This window comes from Spermophilus citellus (genome assembly GCF_964194105.1).
Source record: "Spermophilus citellus genome assembly, chromosome: 8".
NCBI lineage: Eukaryota > Metazoa > Chordata > Mammalia > Rodentia > Sciuridae > Spermophilus > Spermophilus citellus.
In genome coordinates this window covers 93,775,662-93,798,255 of record NC_138189.1, presented here as the reverse complement: position 1 = coordinate 93,798,255, position 22,594 = coordinate 93,775,662, and the positions used below count along the sequence as shown (strand labels likewise).

Sequence of the window (22,594 nt, the reverse complement as noted above, 5' to 3'; positions counted from 1 at the left end):
TAAAGATTTGCTAATGAATAGGATGGCTAATGAATAGGATTCCATGTGCTAATAATTGATCATTTAAAATAAATAACTGGAAATGGGAAATAGCATTGCCTCATTTTAAACCATTTTGAAGTAATTTTAAATACTGATCAGCCTTATTTAATTGGAAAATTTAGAGGAAGGTATGTTATCAAATTGTCCCTGATTGATTTATTAGATAGGTAACATTCAAATTTTTTGTTGTTTAAATAAATATGCATATGTTTGGTGAAAGTTCAAGCCTTTATATCATCATATAGAAAGATATAAAATGAAAAGTAAGTATGTCTCTCACACCTACTCCTGGTCTTCTAGCCCCATGTCTCAACAGTAACTGGTAACACTTTCTCATGTTTTCAGAAAAAATAATACAATGCCTATATATATGCCTACCATTTAAAAGTTAGCAAAATTTTGTAAATTTTGCTTACTAATACTCCTTATAAATTTTCCAGTAGCATACATGAGCAGCAGCATAGACATATCTGTTATATTTTTTAAATAGTTTTCTAATTCTATTGCATGGGCATCCATCATTTTATCAATAGCCTTTGTTAATGGAATTTAGGTTGTTTCCTCTTACTGGCAATAAATATTCTTGTATATTGGTATATTTTTATGAGAATGCCTATAGAGTATGTCCTTAAAAGTAGAATTGTTGTGTCACAGATAATTTTTATTTTAAATGGTATTATCAAAATGATAATAGAAGCCATCCCTTGTGCACACACCACTACCACACACCCACACAGTCATGCAAAAGCACCCATATAGATGAATATGGTAGAATTTTAAGGAAAGCATTGTGGCTTTTTCCCTGGGCAAACTAATGCTTTCCATACCTATTATTCATATAACATGAAATCAAAGGAAGAATTTTATCCTACCCCTATAGTTTAGACAAAGCTATTTATATTTATATTAGACAAAGCTAGGTATTTATATCTAAGTACCCAGAAACAGGATTTATAGTACTTAAAATAGCACCCAGGGTGATTAAAAATGAGAAGTAGTCTATTTCTCCCGCTTTCCCGCATTTATTTTCTATTACTTTGGTAAGAGCATTAGCATTAATGGTCTCCTCTGCACTTTTGAATCAAATGAACCTGAATTATACACATTTTATTATCACCGCTTCATATCTGCTATTTCCACTATGGCAATGATCAATTCCATACCCAGTTTTAAGGAAAGACCCATAATCAGGAGTAGAAAAGCAAAGAAATATGAATCACTTCTACTGTGCAGAAATAAAAGAACCCAAATATAGCACCTACAAAAGCACATGTATAAAATCACAAAGCAAGGTATAGATATTCAAACTGTGAAGTCAGTGTGTTTACAAAGTAGTACCTTCTCCTCTAGAACTAGCAAGAGAATTGGATTTCACTGAAGAGCAAATTCATCAAATTCGAATTGAGAACCCCAACTCCCTTCAGGACCAGAGTCATGCACTGTTGAAGTACTGGCTGGAAAGGGATGGGAAACATGCTACTGGTAGGTACAGAATTCTAAGTAAAAACTGTTAGGCTAAAAGTGGAAATCCTGGGGCTGGGGTTGTGGCTCAGTGGCCATCAACATTAAAAAAAAAAAAAAATTGGAAATGCCTGTTCAACAACCCCATTCTTGCAAATTTGGTAAGACAATTAATTAACAAATACCATCCATTTGAAGTACTAACAATGAATGAGAACAAACTGTTGCCCTTTCTAAAACATGCGTGTGGCATAAAATATCTTGCATTTCATTCCTGTGATTAATGGGAAATGACACCAGCACTAGCTGACAACAGGGATATTATTCAAGTCTTAAAATTATCCAAATATTGGTATGGGATATAGTTTATTTATTGTTTTATTAGTAGCATGCTCAGTTCCTGCTTCCTTTATTCCTAAATAACGTAAGTAGGGAGAAATATTAAGTACTTTTTAAATTTTATAATTCCTATGTGATATTCTGACCACATGGAGTAAAATGGGAGTGATATGGACCAGAGGTGCTTCTCATCCTTCAGCTGGGCTAAATTTGTCACTTCCATTAATGTCTCCCTGCAGATCTACCTTGAGACCTCTATACATATCATTTCTTCTTCTGTCTATATGTTTTTTAGTAGCACTGACATATTTAGGAAATAATAAAAGTAAATTTATTTAAATTTAAATTTCTGATAATTAGTTTACACTGAGTTGGTATAAATCCATCCCATGCAGTATTTTGGATAAACTTGTACCAAAAAAGTATTTTACCTGTAACTCAGATTGGACTGGGTGTCCCATATGTTATCGTCAACTCTACTTTTAGGGCTTGTGCCTAGGCTAAACCATCTTTTTTGTGTGCATGTCTCTCTGTTTGCTTTTTACCAAAGACACTTAATTAGTCTTTGGCTGTTTCCTATGCAAATATCAGAAATGTAGTCAGAAATTAAATGAAAGAGATTTTAAAAAGAATAACCTCTCATATACAATAAGTGTATTTTCTCTACTATCTTAGATACCAACCTCATTGAATGTCTTACCAAGATCAACCGAATGGATATTGTTCACCTCATGGAGACCAGCACAGAACCTCTCCAGGAGCGCATCAGTCATAGCTATGCAGAGATTGAGCAGACCATTACACTGGACCATAGTGAAGGTAAAACACTGTGTATGTTGGCGGTAGAGGTATTGGATTAGGTATTGGATCTTCTCTCTCTCTCTCTCTCTCTCTCTCTCTCTCCATTTTTTGTTCATAATTTGTTCTTTTTAGATATATTTATGATAGTAGAGTATATTTTGACATATTATATGTACATGGAGTATAACTTATTCTAATTAGGATCCCATTCTTGTGGCTGTACATGATGTGGATTACAGTCATCCATTCATATATGAACATAAGAAGGTTATGTCTGGTTCATTCTGCTGTCTTTCCTTTTAGAAGATAGACCACAGCCTTTGGTGATCATTCATTTCCTTGTTACTTCAACTTTGCTGCCTGTTTAACACCCCCCTCTCCAACAACTCATATACACTGTTCATTCTTTTCTTTTTGTGCCATCATGGGTGACCCATTCAATTTACTTTCCTCGGTTCCTTGATGGCATTTTTGAAACTAGTCTTCCTCATACACTAAATTCTGTTTTTACAACCTAGAGTGTATCATGACCAATAACTGTTGTACTTCTGAGAAGCACACTACTTGAACCATTATACTTCAATTCCTCTTTTACCTCCACACCAACAATTCTTCAGACCCACTGGGACCTCCAGGCTTTGGCCCTACCGCCTTTTCAGAATTAAAGTTTCTCGAATTTATTGTCATTCCTTTGCCTGCTCAATCTCTTTCTCTCTTATCTCTATTTTATACCTTTTCTTCTTTCTTCAGACTTCCAATACTTCTCCTTATTTATTCCCAGCTGATACCCACACTTCAGATTTCTTAGAAAGATAGGTTATAGGAAAATGTCGGTATTTTTCCATCCCAAGATCCATCAAGAGGAGTGCATCATGACGCATATTATACCTTCTCTCCTCTTACAGTGGATTAAATTTCCTTGCTTTTCTAAAGCCACTATTTTTTTTCTTTTGTCCTGGATTTGATTTCCTTTTACCCAATCAAGGACTTCACTCCTGCAAGTACTATTCTGCTCCCTGCAACTGGACTATGCCCAACTGCATTAAACCATGTTTTAACAGGTCTGTTCTTAAAAAACAAAGCAAATGGGGCTGGAGCTGTGGCTCAGTGGTAGCGCATTTGCCTGGCTTGTGTGAGGCACTGGGTTTGGTTCTCAGCACCACGTATAAATAAATAAAATAAAGGTCTATCAACAACTAACAAAAAATTATTTTTTAAAAAAGCAAATAACCCCTTTTACCCTCTATATTTATCCATCTATTTTATAGGAAATTTTTTCAAAAGAGCAGTCTTGAGTTTCCTGTCTCTCCTTCTTTTCCCACTCTCTCAAGAACTGTTTCTGTAATCCACTCCAGACCAATTGTTTCTCATTGCAAAATTCAATGGGAAATTCTAAGTGTTCGATTACTTTATCCTTTAGTAACATGTGCACAAATAATTAATTCCTTCTTGTTCTCTTTGCTGTTACCTGAGCACCTCCAGCATTCTGCTTCTTCAGGGTACTGGTGCTTTCTGTCTCCTCCAACCTGGATCCACAGAACCTTTTCTCTCTCACTTTTCTTTGGGTCACTGCTCAAATATCACCTCTTAGGGGTAGTCTTTCCTGCCTCGTCTATCTAAAATAGCAGCCCTATTTGTTCTATTCTTTACCCTGGTTTGCTTTCTCCTAACATTTATCATATGTACAGATCTACAGAAATAGAAGTTCAATAAGGGCAAAAGCAGCCTTTTCTGTCTTGTTAAAATCTGCAAGATATCCAGCCTCTCAACAGTCCCCACTACATAGTTCATCTTCATTTGTTGAGCAAACAAATAAATAGGTGAATGTCATTCACTCCTCTGCTAAAACTTTTTCAATGACTCTTCATTGCCTTGAGTAGCATGAAATGCCTTAGCCTGGCATAAGACTCTACAAAAAAAAAAAAAAAAAAAAGACACCCTACTAACCACAGAGTGTTGTGGTGAGTATTAAACAAGTTAATACTTACAAAGCACTGAATTAATATTCAGAATGTATTAGTAATTTACTATTATTGATTCATACTCTTTTTTCAACTAGATTCTATGCCTTGACTATATGGTGAATGTCTATTTATCATAAGTATTTCAAACTTGACGTCCTCTGTATTTCCTTTCCAACGTCTCAGATGCTGAGATAAGGATAGTGCTCCCATATTTAGTGACTGCCAGCTGTGGCCCTGTCACTCTGCATTTGAACTGACTTCTCCTCCCTTTATGTGATCAACCCCTTGAAGGCAGACACAGCATCTTATTCATCTTTCTAACCCATGGGCCTGTCTCAGGACATGGCACATCATAGCTACTTAATAAATGCACATTTAGTATAAATGAGTTTTGATTAACCACTTAAATCATTCTTCCCATCAGGTTTCTCAGTACTTCAAGAGGAGCTCTCCGCTGCCCAGCATAAGCAGTCAGAGGAGCAAGCTCTTTCTAAAGAGAGCGAGTCCAGTGACCACCCTCCCATCGTCTCTGAGGAAGACATTTCTGTTGGTTATTCCACGTTTCAGGATTCCATCCCTAAAACTGAGGGAGACAGTGCAACAACAGTACTTTCTCCCCAAACACACAAGGAACAAGTTCAACAAGATTTCTCAGGGAAAATGCAAGACCTGCCTGAAGATAAGCAGGAATACTTGTGAGTTTCAAAAGCAAGTCTGCATGCCAATACCATGGGGGTGCTAGTTTTAAACTATTGCCAGTCATACAATACAGTTTTCAATAATTTAAAAATATCCCTCACCTATAACAAATGACAGAGCTACATCAAAAGAAAAAAAAAAAGAAAACCTGAAATATTTAAAAGATTGTGACAGTGTGTGTGGGACAGACCTGTTTGAACTTCCAGTTCTGTGACCTTAGACAGTCCCTAAGTGCTTTGAGTCTCCATTTCCACATCTATAAGCCATGATAACAGTAGACACTTTACTTATTTCACAGAGAAAGGTCCAAGACATGCCTGTGAATGCATTGTTTGAACTGTAAACTTTTGTCTTGACAACACAGTCATCACTTGTACAGTTGCTGCACCTTGTCTGCTCCAGAATGTTTCCAGTCTGGCACTCATTGTGCCTTGACTGGTCTGGAGCACGAAGAGTGACGGCAGAGGTATGGCAGCATTTATAAAACTAAAAATACACACAAATGATTCACACAGGCCAAAAGACCATTAACACAAGGATGGGGTGAGAAGGGAAGTAAAAAGAGGTTTTCTAGAGAACTTCTGGCTAAGGAAGCTCCAGAGTACAGTGCAGCTCAGAACCTGAGCTCTGGGTTTTATGGAAACAAAGGAGAAACAGAGCTGCCTAAAAGACACTGCTGTCCAGAAAAAGAAAACTGATCATGAGAAAGACAAATGTGTCCCTAACTCTGAAATCTGAGAATAGTGTGTCACGAGGCAGCATTACAGCATTTCCTTTGTCATTATGTGAGTGTTGTTTGGTGGCCCTGGAATGTGAGAAGAGGGTAAAGTGGGTAATGAAGTGGTCTCTCCTTCCAGTGAGCCACCCCTCCCATCTGCCTGTAGGGAAGAGCATAAAGTAGAGGTTAGGAAAAGATGGAAAGAAAAGAAAGTGCTATCAGAGAGGCTCTGGATATTTGACATCAATGCCCATAGGGCACAACAGAAATTATGCTAAAAAAAAGGGAGCAAAGAATTTTCATATTTCAAAATTGGAGATTATAAAAGGTTCATTGGAGTAACTCTAAACTGTCAGTAGAAAAAAAGTTTCAGTGTCAACAGATCCCTCTGTTAGTAATATTTTTTTCAGAGGCCCTATAAAAATTTCCTTTTAGTTATGATAACTAGATTAACATGGGGATTTATTAAATCCTTCCAGTGTTTCATTCTTACTTTAGAAGTATTATTTACAAAGCATTATTATGTGAAGCTTCTCAAATCCTCAATATTACTGACTTATTGAAGAAAAAAATAAAAGTTTAATTTATACTACTTTAGAGGTTAGAAAACTGTCATTCACTTTTGGATAATTTTTACCTTTGGAATACATCACTCTCCATCAATGCTACATCAGTGAGCCATAACTCTAGGCTATATCTTTATATATATATATATATATATATATATATATATATATATATATATATATATAGAATTTAATTATTTTCTTGGCCAAATACACAAAACCCATCTTGGCTATCATGGACTATGAATACTAGCTTCACCTTTTCTTCCAGTCCTCTTCCTCAAGCAGGGGAAATGTAAATGCTCCATATGTATTATTTGGCTTTTTTGTTCCAGTGTGACCACCCCAGGTACAGAGGGGTCAGAGACTCACAGGGCCACAGCAGAGCCTGGCTCTCCCAGCAAGACTCCTGAGGAGATTAGTACCCCTCCTGAGGAGGAGAGGCAGTACCTTCAGACCCCAGCGTCCAGTGAGCGGGGAGGCTCTCCCATTGTGCAAGAACCTGAAGAGCTCCCAGAGCCCAGGGAGGAGGGTTCCCCACGGAAGACCAGTCTGGTGATAGTGGAGTCTGCTGATGACCAGGCACAGATGGTGGAGAGACTCGATGGAGATGCAACTTTTGACAAGGCAAGACTTTCCTTCCTCTCCGTTTTCTTGCCCATCTGTAACAAAGCTACGAACCTTCCTCCAGTTTCATTTCTCTGATGGTTTATTTTTTATTATTTCAAAACAAAAAAAAAATTTTGCCAGATTAATTAACCTGAGCTTTGGGAAACCCTCAGTTCTTTTAAAGTCCGAGAAACAATATATCTAGGAGAAATGGCGCACAGTTCCAGTGCTAACTACTGGACCAAAAGTCATAATTTTATCACTGGAAACCTTTTGCTAAATGAAAAATGAATACCATGGTAAAACGATAATCTTTGCAAAATTAGTAAACATGTGTGGGCTAGTCATAGAGATTAGCAGAGTTAGGTAAGTTTGACAGCTGTGGGATGTGCTGGGCCCGCAGTCTTGTGACATCTTCACTGTCTGGTAATGAGCAGACAGACTGAATATCTGGTGGCTCTAGCTCCCAAAGCAAACTTTCTTCAGTGGAGGACAGATAATCTCCAAATTAGATTTTCTTAGATTTATTTTAGGACTAATTTAGCAAAAGAACATTTTGTCTAAATTTTGCTGTTTCTGAATGTCCAAATGGCTGACCGTGACATGAAATTTTTTATAACACATCCTTTGTTATTAAATGAGGTTTAAAGTTGTGAAGATAGGTGTGTACCATACTAAGAAATTTATTCTCAAAATGTAGCCTATATGGTTCACCTATTTCAGAATTAATTGGGGAGCTTGATCTCCCCTTGGACCTCCTGAATCAGAAGGAACCCCAAGAAGTGAAGAGAGAGCAAATCTGCATTTTAAATAACTTCCCAGATGATGCTCGGGCACAAAGAAGTATGAGAATCTGTCTGAATTAAACTTAGAATAAAATAAATTAAATTAGATGTTGTTTTTTCCTTTTAGAAAGTAACAGATTTTAAAAGCATGTTATTCTTAAAAGTATTTTTTATCATAGGCCTAGTAATAAAAGATTTGTTATATGAAAGAATTGAAATCTTTTGGGGGGAAAGGAAATACAATATCTTTGGATTCAAGATCTACATTTGTTTTAATTCACTATCAGGGTAACATCTGCTACTAGGATTTATCTAAAGTCATAACTAAAATTAGAAAAGATCCAGGCAGATGAGAACTGTGTCCTGATTTTGGCAGTTGTTTCAAAGAATGAATTCATTTCATGAATGGATTTTTATTCCAAGTTTGCTTTGCACAGAATTATTCATCTCAAGTTCTTGGCTTCAATGCATACTAGTAAAAATATTTCAAACATGTTCTCTGGGCTTAAAAATTACCAAATTTAGCCTGAAATTCCATAGGCAAATAAGATAAAGACTTAAAGCTATTATTTGGATGAATTATGTACTTAATCTAATCTGTGCATATAAATAAGTTTTTATGTCATTTTGCATTCTACATACTGTATACAGGCCAGTTCCACTTATTCTTGATGACTTCAGGTATCTCTCATCAACTTCATATGTTGACATTTACACTCTTATTGTCATAACTTGGGCATCCGATTTGGTTACTTTTCTTGTAGACTATATTTCTAGGCAGTGGGTTTCTAATTGTATTTCAAGTAAAATTTGGCTTGAAGATATATATTCTTCCTTAGCAGAGAAAAATGTAGAGCTATCATCTGGGTATTTTAAAATACGTGGTGTGTGTGTGTGTGTGTGTGTGTGTGTGTGTGTGTGTATGTGTGTGTATTTTTTTAAGGACTTTGCTAAGTTGCTTAAGGCCTGGCTAAGTTGCTGAGGCTGACCTTGAATTTACAAGCCTCCTGTCTTAGCCTCCCCAGTTGCAGGGATTATAGGCATGAATCTGGGGAATTTTCTCTTTTTTAAAAAAACATCATTTATCGCTTCTCGGCCTTTTGGCTAAGATCAAGTGTAAAAAAACATCATTCCATTAGGAAAGAGTAACTTCATACATGACTCTTAAGACATATGTTCTTATTTAAAATTATGTTCTTAGCCTCAACTGGCTTTAGGTCAAACTCATTAAATCTGATTGTTCTCTTCATTCTTGACTTCTTTGAAAAATAATTGTTATTTGTAGCTTGCCTTTTTTGATACCAGGAAAGTACACAACTGACTAGACAACAGGAAATTTTGGCTTCCTGCAAAAAGTTCTGCGACAAACACCAGCTATTCCTACATGTGTGGGTTACTCATCCCAAGTTTAAACCAAATGTCCATGACACAACTTGGATCTTATGTTTACACTCAGTTATTTATGTAAAAGAAGTCATGTGGGCAAGATTCATCTCTTCAGACAGATTTTGAAAGATGGGTTCTCTGACAGTTCTCAGAATTACAGAATTTTTTTCAATCATTGCCCCCCAAAATCTATATTTTTGTTGAAGCCTGAGACTACTGCACATTTGCTTTTACCTTTGCTAACTTTTCTACCAAAGCCTCCATGAACAACATTCTCAGAATACAGTGGGAGTTAAAGGAGAAACCAGTAGGGAAGTTATTCCTTAGAATGTTAAAAAACAATGCTTCCATGCTTCCACCAGGAGCTAACAGAGGAATTAGGTGAGCTGGAGGCCAGCTCTGATGAGGAGGCCATGGTAACTACCAGGGTTGTCCGCCGGCGAGTCATTATTCAGGTACCAGTTGTTGAATTACTGCACGTCAGGGACGGTTCTGTCCTTGTACCCATAGAGAGTAACCCACCCAAAGCAATAAAAGCTCAGCATGCTCCATAGGTAATGCATGGCGACTTGAAAGCGGATCCCTTGACTTTCTTATTTTATTTGTAAAGAAATGCGGTGTTAATGACATTTGCAGCCTACATCCAAGAGCGGGAGCAAGCAAGAGCAAGATCTGGCTTCTTCAGTTCCTTCTACCTCACCTCTCGCTTATCTGTGTTTGTTTTAAGTTTTACCTAACTTTGATCAGATTCTCCTAAGCATGTTGTTACCCACCTGCTTCTGTTTTTTATTAATCAAACTATTTGACAGGAGTTTGCATCTCAGCAATGCTTTTCCACATTGCCTTTGGTTTTCTAACATTCCTCATTTTATCAACACTTGGAAGTAGTTCCTCAGAATTTCAGCCCAATGCTGAAATGACCCTTTTCTCCCAACTGTTTAGGGAGATGATATGCCTGACATCCCCCCAGAAACAGTCACAGAAGAAGAATATATTGATGAGCATGGACACACCGTGGTGAAGAAGGTACTGTCTAGGGTCTCCTCACATGGCTGTTTACAAATCTCCTCAAATTTCCTGTTTCAAATCTATCAGTGTTGCCGTTCCTTAACTCAAAAATAAGATACACAAATGAAATATATTTCAGGTTACTAGGAAAATCATCAGGAGGTATATATCCTCGGATGGCACGGAGAAAGAAGAGATTACGATGCAGGGGATGCCACAGGAACCTGTCACCATCGAGGAAGGCGATGGCTATTCCAAAGTCATAAAGCGTGTTGTATTGAAGAGTGACATCGAGCAGTCAGAGGTGAGGAGCACAGCAGAGCTCAAACAAGATGGAGGACATTGCTCATATTGGTCCCATTTCCTTTTATATGGCAGTCTGCTTATAGTTGCACATTCCTTTTTTTTTTTCCCCCATGATTTATATAATAGCCATGAAGAAGCTTGGCAGCCATTGTACTCATTGTCTTGTGTCTGATCCTTTTCATTTCTGTTGTCTTTTTAATTTATAGTTGACCAGAACAGAAATCTAAAAGTCAAGTTTTAAAAGAATAAAGTCCCTTTTGCTGGGCAAGGATGTTAGGAAGAGGCATTGCATGCACCTAGGGTGCTAGTGTGTGACTGGGACACCAGCCTTCTGAAGGTCACTTTAGATAAATATTTGATCTTCAACTTCTGCATTTCAGGGCCACTAAAAAGCAGGATCCAGAAACTCCTTGATTCATAGTTTTATTTCTTTCTGTTTAACTTCCCAGTTTCAGGGACATGTTTACTCTCTTGGACATGTAATTTGTGAAATTCTCACTGTTTTACAATCCTTCATATCCTCAAAATGTAACTATGAGGTTATCTGGAAATCTACATGTCAGTTTCTCATGGTTTTTTGAGTTCCTCCTTTGGGGATTAACTTTATCTAAATGGGCCAGGTGAAACCATTTGAACGTGAGAAAAGAGAGTTCATCCATAGATTGCTCTATTTACATTACACTAGGTAACCAGTCTTGCCCACAAAACTGATTGATTAATTTTTATTCAAGTGATATTAAGTAGGGGCTACGGAGATTTAACCATTAAACAGACATTGCCAATTGATTATAGTTCACTTTTCCCAAGCTTCCTCCTCTTTTCCACATACTGTTTTCTAGCAGGCCAGCATATAATATTGTAGTTACTGTGCTTTGTTTTTTAGAACAGAAAAACTAATTATTTGTTACATTTTAGCAGTCAGAAAATGTATTTTGTGTGTCCTTCATTTCATTAGGTCACTTTGTCTGAACCCAGCATTTTGTCCAGTGCCTCACAATTTCAGGCTGAGCCAGTAGAAGGCCGTAGAGTCAGCAAAGTTATTAAAACAACTGTGGTGCGTGGAGAAAGGATGGAGAAACATCTGGGGGATTCTAGTTTAGCCACTGATCTTCCTTCAGCCAAAGATGACTTTGAAGAGGTATTAGAAGCATCTTTTTGTCTTTCTTTTTACTTTTTTTTTGATGTGCATTTTACATTTACTTTGTGCTTCAAAAGAAAATTGCTTGTCATTGTGTCATTTCATGCACAAATTCATGGAAGGGAAGAATGCAGCATAATCAAGAAAGCAGATTTCCTGTTCGAATAACTCGTATGGTGAAGTGATGTTTCCTCAGCTTAATAGTGTTCATCCATGTCACCCTAAAAGCTTTTAAAAAATCTAGGTAACCAGGATGCACTTCTGCAAAAATTAGAGTCAGAATCTAGAGCTGGAGCATGGTCATCTGTAGGTTGTATAAAGGTCTCAGAAATGTTCTGTACTCCTAATAAGGGAAAGAAATAAAGATGTTGCAAATTATCTTTGCTAGCTAATATTATCAACACTACCAATTGATAGACATTAAAAAATTTAGATATGTTTTATAATTGTTACTTTAAAAATCGTTTAAAGTTACTTATATTCTGGTTTCAGCAATGAGGAAATAGGTCCACAGGGGCAGATCCACAGCAGTAAGCTAATTTGACTTTACATAAACTGCCTTAGAATTTGATATAACCCTTGGCATGAATTGACCTGAAGCTATTTTGACATGATCTACTTTCTTAGAGTGAAAATCCATATGTTTTTCTGTTGGTAATTATTGGGTTTGATTATAGGATGCTATCTCCACCTCCTCTGAGATGTTAGTTATATATAGTTTATATATCATGTTACTTTTCTAAAATCTAAATTCTGAAGCACATATGATGAAGGATTGGTTGGGCATGAACAAACACCCACAAGATATTTTTACTGTTGAAATACTTAGAAGTGAAATGCTGTGGGTATATCGTCGAATACACCTGCAACATATATTGAGATTACCTAGGAAGACATTTGTATACTAAAAACAAACCTTACTTAAATACTTTTAGTTTTTCACATTTAACAACTGGATTCCTAAAATGATAATCCTCGGATTATCCAAAGGTAAATTCTCTGAGTTATATCCCGGCCCTTGTTTCTGTGTTTGTCCCTGGTCATTATATTTATCCTCAGCATCTTTTCAGTAGGAAGGAATGGGGTGAAGGGAGGACACTAAGAGTCAATCAATATGGGTACAGGTAAGTTTCCTAAAATAATATAAAAAAATCTTCTTCACAAATGAGAGAAATTTTCAGGGACTTGTTAAGTAAAACTCAATTAGATGTGCTGCTAGGAGTTGTTTCTACTTATCCTTTCATATGTATCTTTTCATACTATGAATTGCAAAGTGGTAGATCGTGTTAAAGTCTATGGTTTATGCTGAATTGTGTCTTATTCTCTTTTTCTTACCCCAGGCTTTGAGTTACACAGGTAGCCACATGAAAGTCCACTTTCCCAGTTTAGTAGAGAATGAAATCCTGAAAGAGGATGGATCAATAATTAAAAGGTTTGGGTTAGCATGGGGTGATGCTTTGACAACTAACACCATAATTTTTTTTCAATTTTAACAAAAGAAGGGCAGAGCCCCTGTGTAACCCTAACCCCCACCCCCCACAGGAAGTGCGAACTCTCCTATATTATAAAGCTTTGGTCAGGTGGTACCTGCAGTGCACGCTGATGCTTTAAAGGTGATGTTGAGGCCTAGCGATGGTGAGGTGAGATATGTGCTCACACAGTCTGATGCTCTGGGTTTTAGCAAGTTGTCAAAGTCATTGAAGTCAGCCAGCTAGGTTTCCCATTGTGTTCATAGATTTGGAGAACACAGGACGGGGGAATCTCATCAATTGCACACACAGTAATTTTGTGTCCAGGTACCTGCTGCTCAATCTTAGTAAATCATTACTTTAAATGTGTTTTGTGTTTAACAAACTGTTCATGACTCTGCATGTGAGTGGCAAGTAACATGAGCATGAGTTTGATGCCCATGAACCTTGAATGCACCTAGTGATGCTGAAACCAGGGGCTTTTGAAAGTGAAGAAAAAATGCATGACCCTAGGAAGCCGCACTTCTTGCCTATATAGAAGGAGGCTGGCTGTGAGGCGCTCTAGACTGCTGGTCTCTTTTAAGGATCTGATGCATAAACTTGGGTGCCATTGCTATGGTCTACTTTCAGTCCTCTCTGGTCCTCTAGCAGCACAGTAAATATCTGTTAAAGAAATGTTCTCAGCCTCTCAGTGAAAAAAACACGATGGGAACCCAAGTTACTATTGTGCTTTTCACTTCATTGAAAAGAAGAGAAAGATTGTCATTTCTAGTACTCTACAAGGCTATTTTAAGCCTCTGGAACATAATAATTAGAACAGCAAAATTAAAGGTTCTGTCACAATGCTACTCTCCAACCAAATGTGAAAAACAGCAGCAGCTAGGAATTTAACAGAGTATAATTGTTCTCTTAGAACTTTAAAAATGCTACAAGAATTAAGGACAAAATGCTTTTTATATTCTGAACTTTAAAGGCTTTTATCCATGTACTCAGATGAAACTATATAACCCTTGCCTGTCCTAACATCACGGATCTTTAAATTGGAATAGATTTGGAAACCAATTGGTTCAAAGTTCTCCATAATAGCTATTGAATTTGAAGTTGAGAATATAGAACTATTGAGTTCCCCCAGCCAGTCACTGAACTCTATTTGTGGTATGCAGCATTTAATCTTATTCATTACTGAAGCATCTTATTATACATTGCATAGACCTGCAAAATATACAGAAAATATTCTATGACAGAGGACCTCCCTTGCACCAATGCTATCAAAGCTCCTCCTAACTCTTGGCAGAAATCTTCAGATATTTGCCTTTTTTGGAGGAAAAAAGTAAATGGATGCTGAACAGAAAAACATGATCTGATTTATTCCCTTCCCTCCCCTCCCCTCCCTTCCTTCCTTCCTTCATTTTTGGTAGTCGGGATTGAACCCAGGAGTGCTTAACTGAGGCCACATCCCCAGCCCTTTTTAATGTTTTATTTAGAGATAGGGTCTCTCTAAGTTACTGAGGGCCTTGCTAAATTGCTGAGGCTGCCTTTGAACTCATGATTCTCCTTCTCAGCCTCCCCAAGCTGCTGGGATTACGGGCTTGTGCCACCATGCCCAGCCATAATGTGATTTCAATCATTTGAATAAGATTTGTCCATTTCATCAAGATTAACAAATTTTAGTTTGCCTTCAAATGCAAAGTTAGCCATGTAGTATCAAAGGAAAGGAGGGATGAGAAAAATTGAGAGAAGAGAGAAGAAAACAAGGATGTCTAAAAGAAAGCTGAAAGTATTTTAGACTGAAATAAGTCACCTTTAAAAAATCAGAATGATCTTAACAAATGCATAGAGGTGTTGGGAGGGGGCCATATCTCCTAGCTCCTCAACACTGGGGAGAAATGTAAGGAAAATGGTGGCTCAAGCGACAAGTTTGATCCTTTCTGACTCTGGTTCTAAGTGAAGATGTGTGGCACAGGAGTTAAGGACTCAGGCTGTAGAATCTTGGGCTCTCGTTTGCTCTGCAAGTCTCCATGGCATGCTAAAACTGTTATTGTTAAATTTTGGGACATTGCTTAAATTCCCTCAGATTGAGTTTCCTTATTTATTGTAATAATTGTGCCTGGCACACAAAACACTTTCATCAAATATTTGTGGCATGAAAAATTGTATTTACAAGTACAGAGAGAGAAGAACAGAGAATGAACAAATTATGATACAATCATTTTCAGGCAGGGAAACAGAAAAAGAATAGTAGGAAATATAATAATAAGTAATAGTCTCTGTTCTCAAGTAATGTCCAGTCTGATGGGGGAGGCAAGGAAGCAACAGACTGTTAATTGCAATAGGATGCACTAAAGAACAAAGTATATGGGGGCTTTGTCAGGGCACAGGAAGTGTCTGTCTTTCATGTTTGTTTTTTCCCTTTTCCTCTCTCTCTCTCCCTCACTATCCCCAGATGAAGCTTCAGAGAGGCCCATGTTGGTAGTTAACTTTCTTTTATATTAATAGGATACCATTTCAGTTTTTTAACTATGTCTCATAAAAAAGTTCTCTTACAGAATAATTTGGGGAAATCTGATGGGAATATGACCCTAAAGTTTAAGTTGGCATTTAAGGTGTTTTGAACAAATTGAATGAAAAACTCTTCTTCTTAGCCTGTTAAAAGTTGTTTGTGGAATTACGATTTCAGGACAAACTGGGCCCTTTTAGATGGATATGAGTTCATCAAAACATGAGTGTTGTACAGTTTTCTTTTGAATCATAATGAAGCCTTGTTTCATTTATTTGAAATACTTCTCCAAGATTTCAACAATACTCCTTGCCCCCCCCAAAACACTTTTCAAAGTCTCATGAATCGTTTCATATATGGTAGCCATATTTAAAAGAGACAAGAAGATACCGGTAGCTGTGATACTAATGGCTTGGTGTGGAATCATCGAGAAATAATGTCATGGTTGGCTTCAGACCATGTTAGCGATGAAGAAAGAGCGTAATTCTCTCCCTGTCTGCTTTCCTCCAGGACAACCATGAGTAAAGCCAGCACACAGAAGAGGGCTGTGGTGAAGGACCAGCATGGGAAATGCATAGACTTGGAGCACCTGGAGGATGTACCCGAAGCATTAGACCAGGATGACCTCCAGCGCGACCTCCAGCAACTCCTTAGGCATTTCTGCAAGGAGGACTTGAAGCAAGAGGCCAAATGAGGGGCTGCCCAATTCTCACACCAGAAACCACACATTCACTCAATATGCAACTTCCCATTTCCTTAGAGGAGTGACCTATCTGGCCTAATTGATGGGATCCCCTGACATTTTCACTGTTAGCAAACATACAGCCTTTTGTTTTAGTTTTCCCCCATCCTTTTCAACTATAAGCTAATTTGTGACCAAAGATGGCATCCTTCATTCTGGATGCCGTATCCACTACTTTGTGTGTCTCCTGCTAACCGGGGAACTGGCCGCCTCCATTGTTCTTGCTTCTGCCCAAGCTCCATGAAAATCCACTCCTCAGAAGAACTTCACCTATAGACCTCTTCAGGTGACAATGCAGAGGAATCCTTCCGAGGGATATCCATGTACAATGTATATAGCTGAAATGCTCAGATGAACACCATATTAAAATTAAAACCACTGCCTATCATAACCACACTGGGCATCATGGAATAAAAGGCCTCTAGAAAACGAACAATGGTTAATTGAGATATTGCTAACACAATCGAATGATAATCCAGTTCTACTTCAAAAGAAGCACTTCAGACCTATCATGTCCTTAGAACTTGCAGAATAGCCATTGCTTCTAGGTAAAGATGGATTAATAATCTTGAACTGTGCTAAGAAGTTATGGCTGGTGCTGGCCAGCATACTTTGTGACTCTCCAACACCATTCTGAGGGAGGGGAAGGAGGGAGCAAAAAGGTGAAGAGATTCAAACAATGAGGTATTCAGTTGCTAGAAGCTACATCCCGTGGCCTTCTAGCATCATCAGGTCTTGTAGATTTTGAACACGTTGGCAGGGTATTTTAAAAGCTATGACTACTGTAGTTTTCCAGTTTTCATTGCTGCTTTAGCAAACCATGCTGTCTTACCGGTGGTACTTTCTTCTGGCCACTGCACTGTAGATACTCCATTGGAAACAAGATTTACCCACTACACAAAAGATTAAAACTCCTTCACCATGTTGGAGTGGTTTCTTTTTTTTCCATTTTTTTCCTCCAGATTTATATCTTCTCTAATACCTGCATGTGGCATTGAAAAAAATCAAAACCACAGTCAAAACCCCTCTTCTAATCACATTAATGGTTTTTCGTTCCTTTTGCCCTGAGTGAGCACTTTCCATTCTCCAGCTAGGTCTGTTTTTCAGCTTGCAGACAAGATTGAGAAATCCTTTGAAAATTTGGTTTTGGTTAAAATTTTTCGGTTTATTTATTTGAAATCCAAACTCCCTTGGAAACTATTAAGTGCATTTGTGCACTTTACTATTTGTTTGTTTCAAAGAAGGGACTGTAACAGCCTGAGTGATTTCCATGTCCTCTTTCTTATTCCTCTAGTGGTTGAAGCTGTGTAGCATTTTAACATATATATATATATTCACAAATATATTCATATAAACAGTATACATTTTGAATCAGTTATTTGTTAAAGAAAAGTATATTCAATGAAGATGAAATTTAAAAAAAGAAAAAAAAAGAGTCTATCCTCCAGGGACTGAGCTTTCTCCAATTCTATCTGGTCTTTTCCTGTTGTGCAAAAAAATGACTCATTGCTCGGAATGTCAAAAACAAATGCGACAAACAATGGCACTTCATCATTTATAGTACGTTGCCAAAAGAGAAAATTTCCTGGGAGGGAGGTTTCCCATAAGCCAAATCTTCTAAGCCTCAAATACTAGCACTTTTTGGCAGTTGGATAGGAAATACAAGCATTCTTTGGCAGCCAAAAGGAGAAAGGCCTGTGGCGAAACTTTTTGAGACACGCCATGGCCTTCTTGTCAAAACCTTCACTGGAGCTCAAGAAAAGCATTTCTGTTGTGTTATTTGCAGTGCAGATGGTGTCTGTGTAACAACATAATGGTTAATCACCTTCTTTTGATTTTGATTTTTGCTGTGTTATCAAAAAACTTGAATACTGTGAGAAGAAGTGAATTTTCAGTTGATGAATCAGCATCTTGTTCCCATGGTGATAACACTAATTGAATATATCTATGAGGGCATGTATTAGTTAATGGAAAAAAAAACAACACTAACAATACATAGCTGCAATGTTGTACAATGGCTGATTTAATTAAATAAAATGTACAAGTGTTAAATGTGGCAACAGTGATTTGTTCTTCTTTATCACAGACCTGTAGTTTCAGGAAAATGAGATTATTAAAGAGATAAGATAGGTCTGAAGCCAACAGAAAGACACAAATTCCTGCTTTCTTCAGTTTTATATAGAAACTGAGTGTGTTATATGTGTCAAGCACTGGGATAAATAGAAAGACTCAGTCTTTGCCCTCCAGGAAATTTTATTGGTTTTGCTATGCAACAGAGAGAAGCAAGCATGTATGTTTAGTTTGGGGGTCACTAGTAAATAGAAAATGGGAATCTAGGGACTTGATGGAGATGAGAATGTGGTAACCAGGTGTCAGCATCATAGCAAGTTTACAGGACAGAACCTTTGGGTTCTTTTCCATAAGGTCAAGGTTGTCACAAAACACCTGCCTCTGGGAACAGCTTTTAGCTTTGAACTTTTATTTCTCTTTTATTGCCAAAGAATTGAAAATTAAATGAATATACTAATATAAGTAAAGACAAGACCAGAAATGGCAAAATCAAAATCAGTTGTGTTTGGAGTGTCTGGTTTTGTTATGTTTTTTTGAAAGATCTCTTTAACGCCACCATGATATATATATATATATATATATATATATATATTTTTTTTTTTTTGCCATAAAAGCCAGAGACACAGTTTAGGAATTGAGTAGGTTTGATTTAAATCTTATCTAATATGTGATATGAAGCTTACTTAATCTGTTTAATCAACCTGGTTGACTAATACATTCTTCTGAAATTAAAATACCTATTAGTACTGAAATATATTTCAAAGAAAACACAATCAAAGTTCAAAAAATTTTCCAAAATGGGAGTTGCTGTACTCCTCATTTGCTTAGTATTTTGCACTTTCTACTTATAGGAACTCTCGTATTGCCTTGGGTTTGATGAAGGCAATCAAAAAAATCAGAGAACAAACCATGTCTTCTCATGTTGAATTATTTGCTGTGCAAACCCTATTTCTTTAAATGAGCCTCAGTGACTCAGATGCCCTTTTACAGAAATAAATTTAAAAGTGGGATGGGGCAAACGCTCCAGCCTGAGGAAAGATTATGCATAACTCATAAATGACTTGCATTAGTCAGAGAGAGGTGTAAATTACACACAAGCACATGGATACAGGCTTGAATTTGAAATCAGGCTGCTTGTGAAGTCGTTCACTTTATGTCAGCGTAGAGTATCTGGGTGTGGGTAAGTGGGCAGGCACAAGAATAAACCAGATAAAGAGAAGCTAAATATATATTTAATGAGAACCAAAATCACTGCACATTTTTCTTGAATCATGGAATAAAGATGATCTTCTTGCTTTCATTATGCTTAAAGGAAAAGAAATTGAAAGGCTTTGTGTTCATTCACCACTTCCATTTAAAACCTACCCACTCCTTCCCTCCGTTAAGGAATGATTTGTTTCTTATCTAATTGAAGCTAGAAATACAAGCTTAGAATGAACCAGTAAATATATACTACCACTCCGTGTCACCATGATACTAGAACATTTAAGAATATCTTTTAAATTTCTGAGAAAGAAAACAAAACTTCTTTTCTACCTCCTGCACACAAATTAAAATCTTCCTGTTTGGTTGTACTCAGACTTTCTGGGAGGAAAAAAAAAATACTCTCTGGTTTTAAATTAGCTCCACAACATGGAATAAATGGTATATGAGAATACATTTTGGGAAGAGCTGTTAGATATGATGGACAGACACATTTGACAGTGGTATTTGCAGTAATTCAATAGATCCAATAGAGTTCCATCATGAGAAATATTCAATGGATAAGTTCTTGAATGATTTCAGGGAGGAAATATGACCACTGGGTAAATATGTTGATTTTAGAGCAAAGCCTGGGTGGGAATCAGTCCAGCTATGTTCATACTTATTGGGTGACTTTGTGAAAGTCACTCCAGATAGATAATTTCCTCATCGGGAAAAGATGGTAATAATTGCTTCAGATGGATATCCCTGTGCCTGATGCAGGTGAGGGTGGCAAGCCCTGCTCTATGTGTCACCCTTTAAAATAAAAGTGCCATGGCAGCTAATGTGTCCTTGGTGTTCATTTGTGATCCTATTTGTGATCATCCACCTCTCAGGGAAGGAGTGAGCTCAGGGTAGGTGTTGGAGGCCATAAGTTAGTCCTCAAAACGTAGTAAAGTGCTTCCTGCTAGGGAAGAGCAGGAACATGGTCAATTAAGCCCTTTTGTCCTCTCCCTATTCTGAGGAAGGGTGCCTCAGGAGCTCTTGGTCAATAGGTCGTTAGAAGTCAGTTCTGGTTTCTGTTCCTGTTTCAAACTTCCCCTCCCCCCTCTCCCATGCTCTATTTTGGGTTTTGTTTTTAATTTTTTTTTCCTCAAAACTGACTGCAGAATTGGATGGAGCCGCCAGACTCCCTTACTGAGTGACTGTTCCCCACAAGGAACAGGTCCAGCAGAGAGGCAACCGAGAAGAGCTGTCAGGGCCTGGGCTTGGCTGAAGGTGGGTGTGAACACAACAGCTGTCTTTGTAGATATGCAGGAATGACTAAACACAAGGTCAGCATGGCCAACACCATTGTGCCTGTTTCTCCGGCGTGTTGATCACAGCCCAGTAGTGGGGTAGAGAATTTACATAGTGCTTGTAGAGCCACAACTTCTGCACAAGAAAGTCAGCATGGATTTTCAAGTCACTCAAATATAGGAAACCTTAGGGAACCCACCACCAACAACAACAACCCTACTTTCTCAATCTTAGGAATCAGAAGGACCACGTGGAGGTCTGTAGTTCCAAAAGTGCAGTTAATATTTAGAATGGTATAGTAGTCTCCTGGGACTGCCATCCAAAAATGTCATAGTCTGCATGACTTAACATAAATTTATATTCTCACAGTTCTGGAAGAGAAACATCGAAACATCCAAGGTCAAGATTTGGCAGATTTGGTTTCTTCTGACCCAAACTCTCTGGCTGGAAGATGGCAACCTTCCCACTGTGTCTTCACATGCTCTGGCACACACATCCTCTGGCCTTTGTGTGTCCAAATTTCCTCTTCTTATAAGGTCACCAGAGAAATTGGATTAGGACTCTCCCTTGTGGTCTTATTTAATTGAATCACCTCTTTAAAGATCCTATCTCTAGACAGTCACATTCTAAGGTAGTGGATATTAGGACTGCAACCTATGAAACTGAACATGTGGGGGCCCAATTCAGCTCATAACAATTAGGTTTTGTCCAAAAACAAAGGCCTTTTTGCAGGAAGGGATTTAATGCAAGGAATCAGAAACTTACATCAATGCTGGAAGGGTTAAAAGAATGAAGGCAAAGAAGCTGCTGCTGCTTTGAAAAAAATCAGTAGTGCAGGGACCAGAAATCCAAGCTGCCACCTATGGGCTCAGCTTCGTAGCACACGGTGAAGAGAGAGACAGACAGATAAACAGACAGACATATTTATTGCAAGGAATTGGCTCATATGATTATGATTAGGGAGGATGAAAAGTCCCATGATTCACTGTCAGCAAGAGAGAGACTGAGGAAGGTGTTATCTAGTCCAAAGACGCCTTGAGGCCTGAGAAGAGCTGATGTTCAGTTTGAGTCTGAAGGCAGGAAAAACCCAAATCCCAGCTCAAAGCAGGAGTTACCTCTCACTTGCAAGACAGCCAGTCTTTTTGTTCTACTCAGGGCCTCAACTGATTGGATGAGGCCCACCCACACTGGGAAGGGGGATCTTCATGACTCAGTATACCCATTTCAATGTGAATCTCATCCAGGAACACCCTCACAGACACACGCAAAATAGTGTGTGACCAATAATCAGACACCCCATGGCCCAGTCAAGCTGACACATAAAATCAACCTCCATGAATGCTTTTCCTCTCCCTATCTCTAACATTACCTGTATTCACCCAAATACATATTTTTTCCACAGAGTGCTCTCTTGCTTCCCTGTCCTTGCTGTGGCCTGAATTTTTGTGTCCCTACCCTTCAAAGTCCCATGTTGAAATATCTCCCACCCATGCATTAGGAGGTGGGGCCTTTG

At 37.9% G+C, this 22,594-nt stretch overlaps 1 protein-coding gene across 20 annotated transcripts in view; it reads left to right on the top strand.

Annotated features, from left to right (window-relative positions):
• The window catches only part of ANK2 (ankyrin 2), a 673,244-nt gene extending 654,658 nt beyond the window's left edge, over positions 1-18,586 (top strand). For 13 of the 20 annotated variants that reach the window (XM_081303463.1, XM_081303451.1, XM_081303454.1 and 10 more), the window contains 9 exons: positions 1,393-1,524; positions 2,518-2,661; positions 5,032-5,302; positions 6,926-7,217; positions 10,313-10,396; positions 10,518-10,682; positions 11,640-11,822; positions 13,163-13,254; positions 16,299-18,586. In XM_081303463.1, the coding sequence (XP_081159589.1) occupies positions 1,393-1,524; positions 2,518-2,661; positions 5,032-5,302; positions 6,926-7,217; positions 10,313-10,396; positions 10,518-10,682; positions 11,640-11,822; positions 13,163-13,254; positions 16,299-16,482 (1,547 nt within the window). In that variant the 3' untranslated portion in view covers positions 16,483-18,586. Of the gene's footprint in view, positions 1-1,392; positions 1,525-2,517; positions 2,662-5,031; positions 5,303-6,925; positions 7,218-9,732; positions 9,826-10,312; positions 10,397-10,517; positions 10,683-11,639; positions 11,823-13,162; positions 13,255-16,298 lie in introns of all 20 variants that reach the window. The other 7 variants (XM_081303460.1, XM_081303456.1, XM_081303452.1 and 4 more) reach the window with 1 other exon arrangement.
• The last annotated feature ends 4,008 nt before the right edge of the window (positions 18,587-22,594 follow it).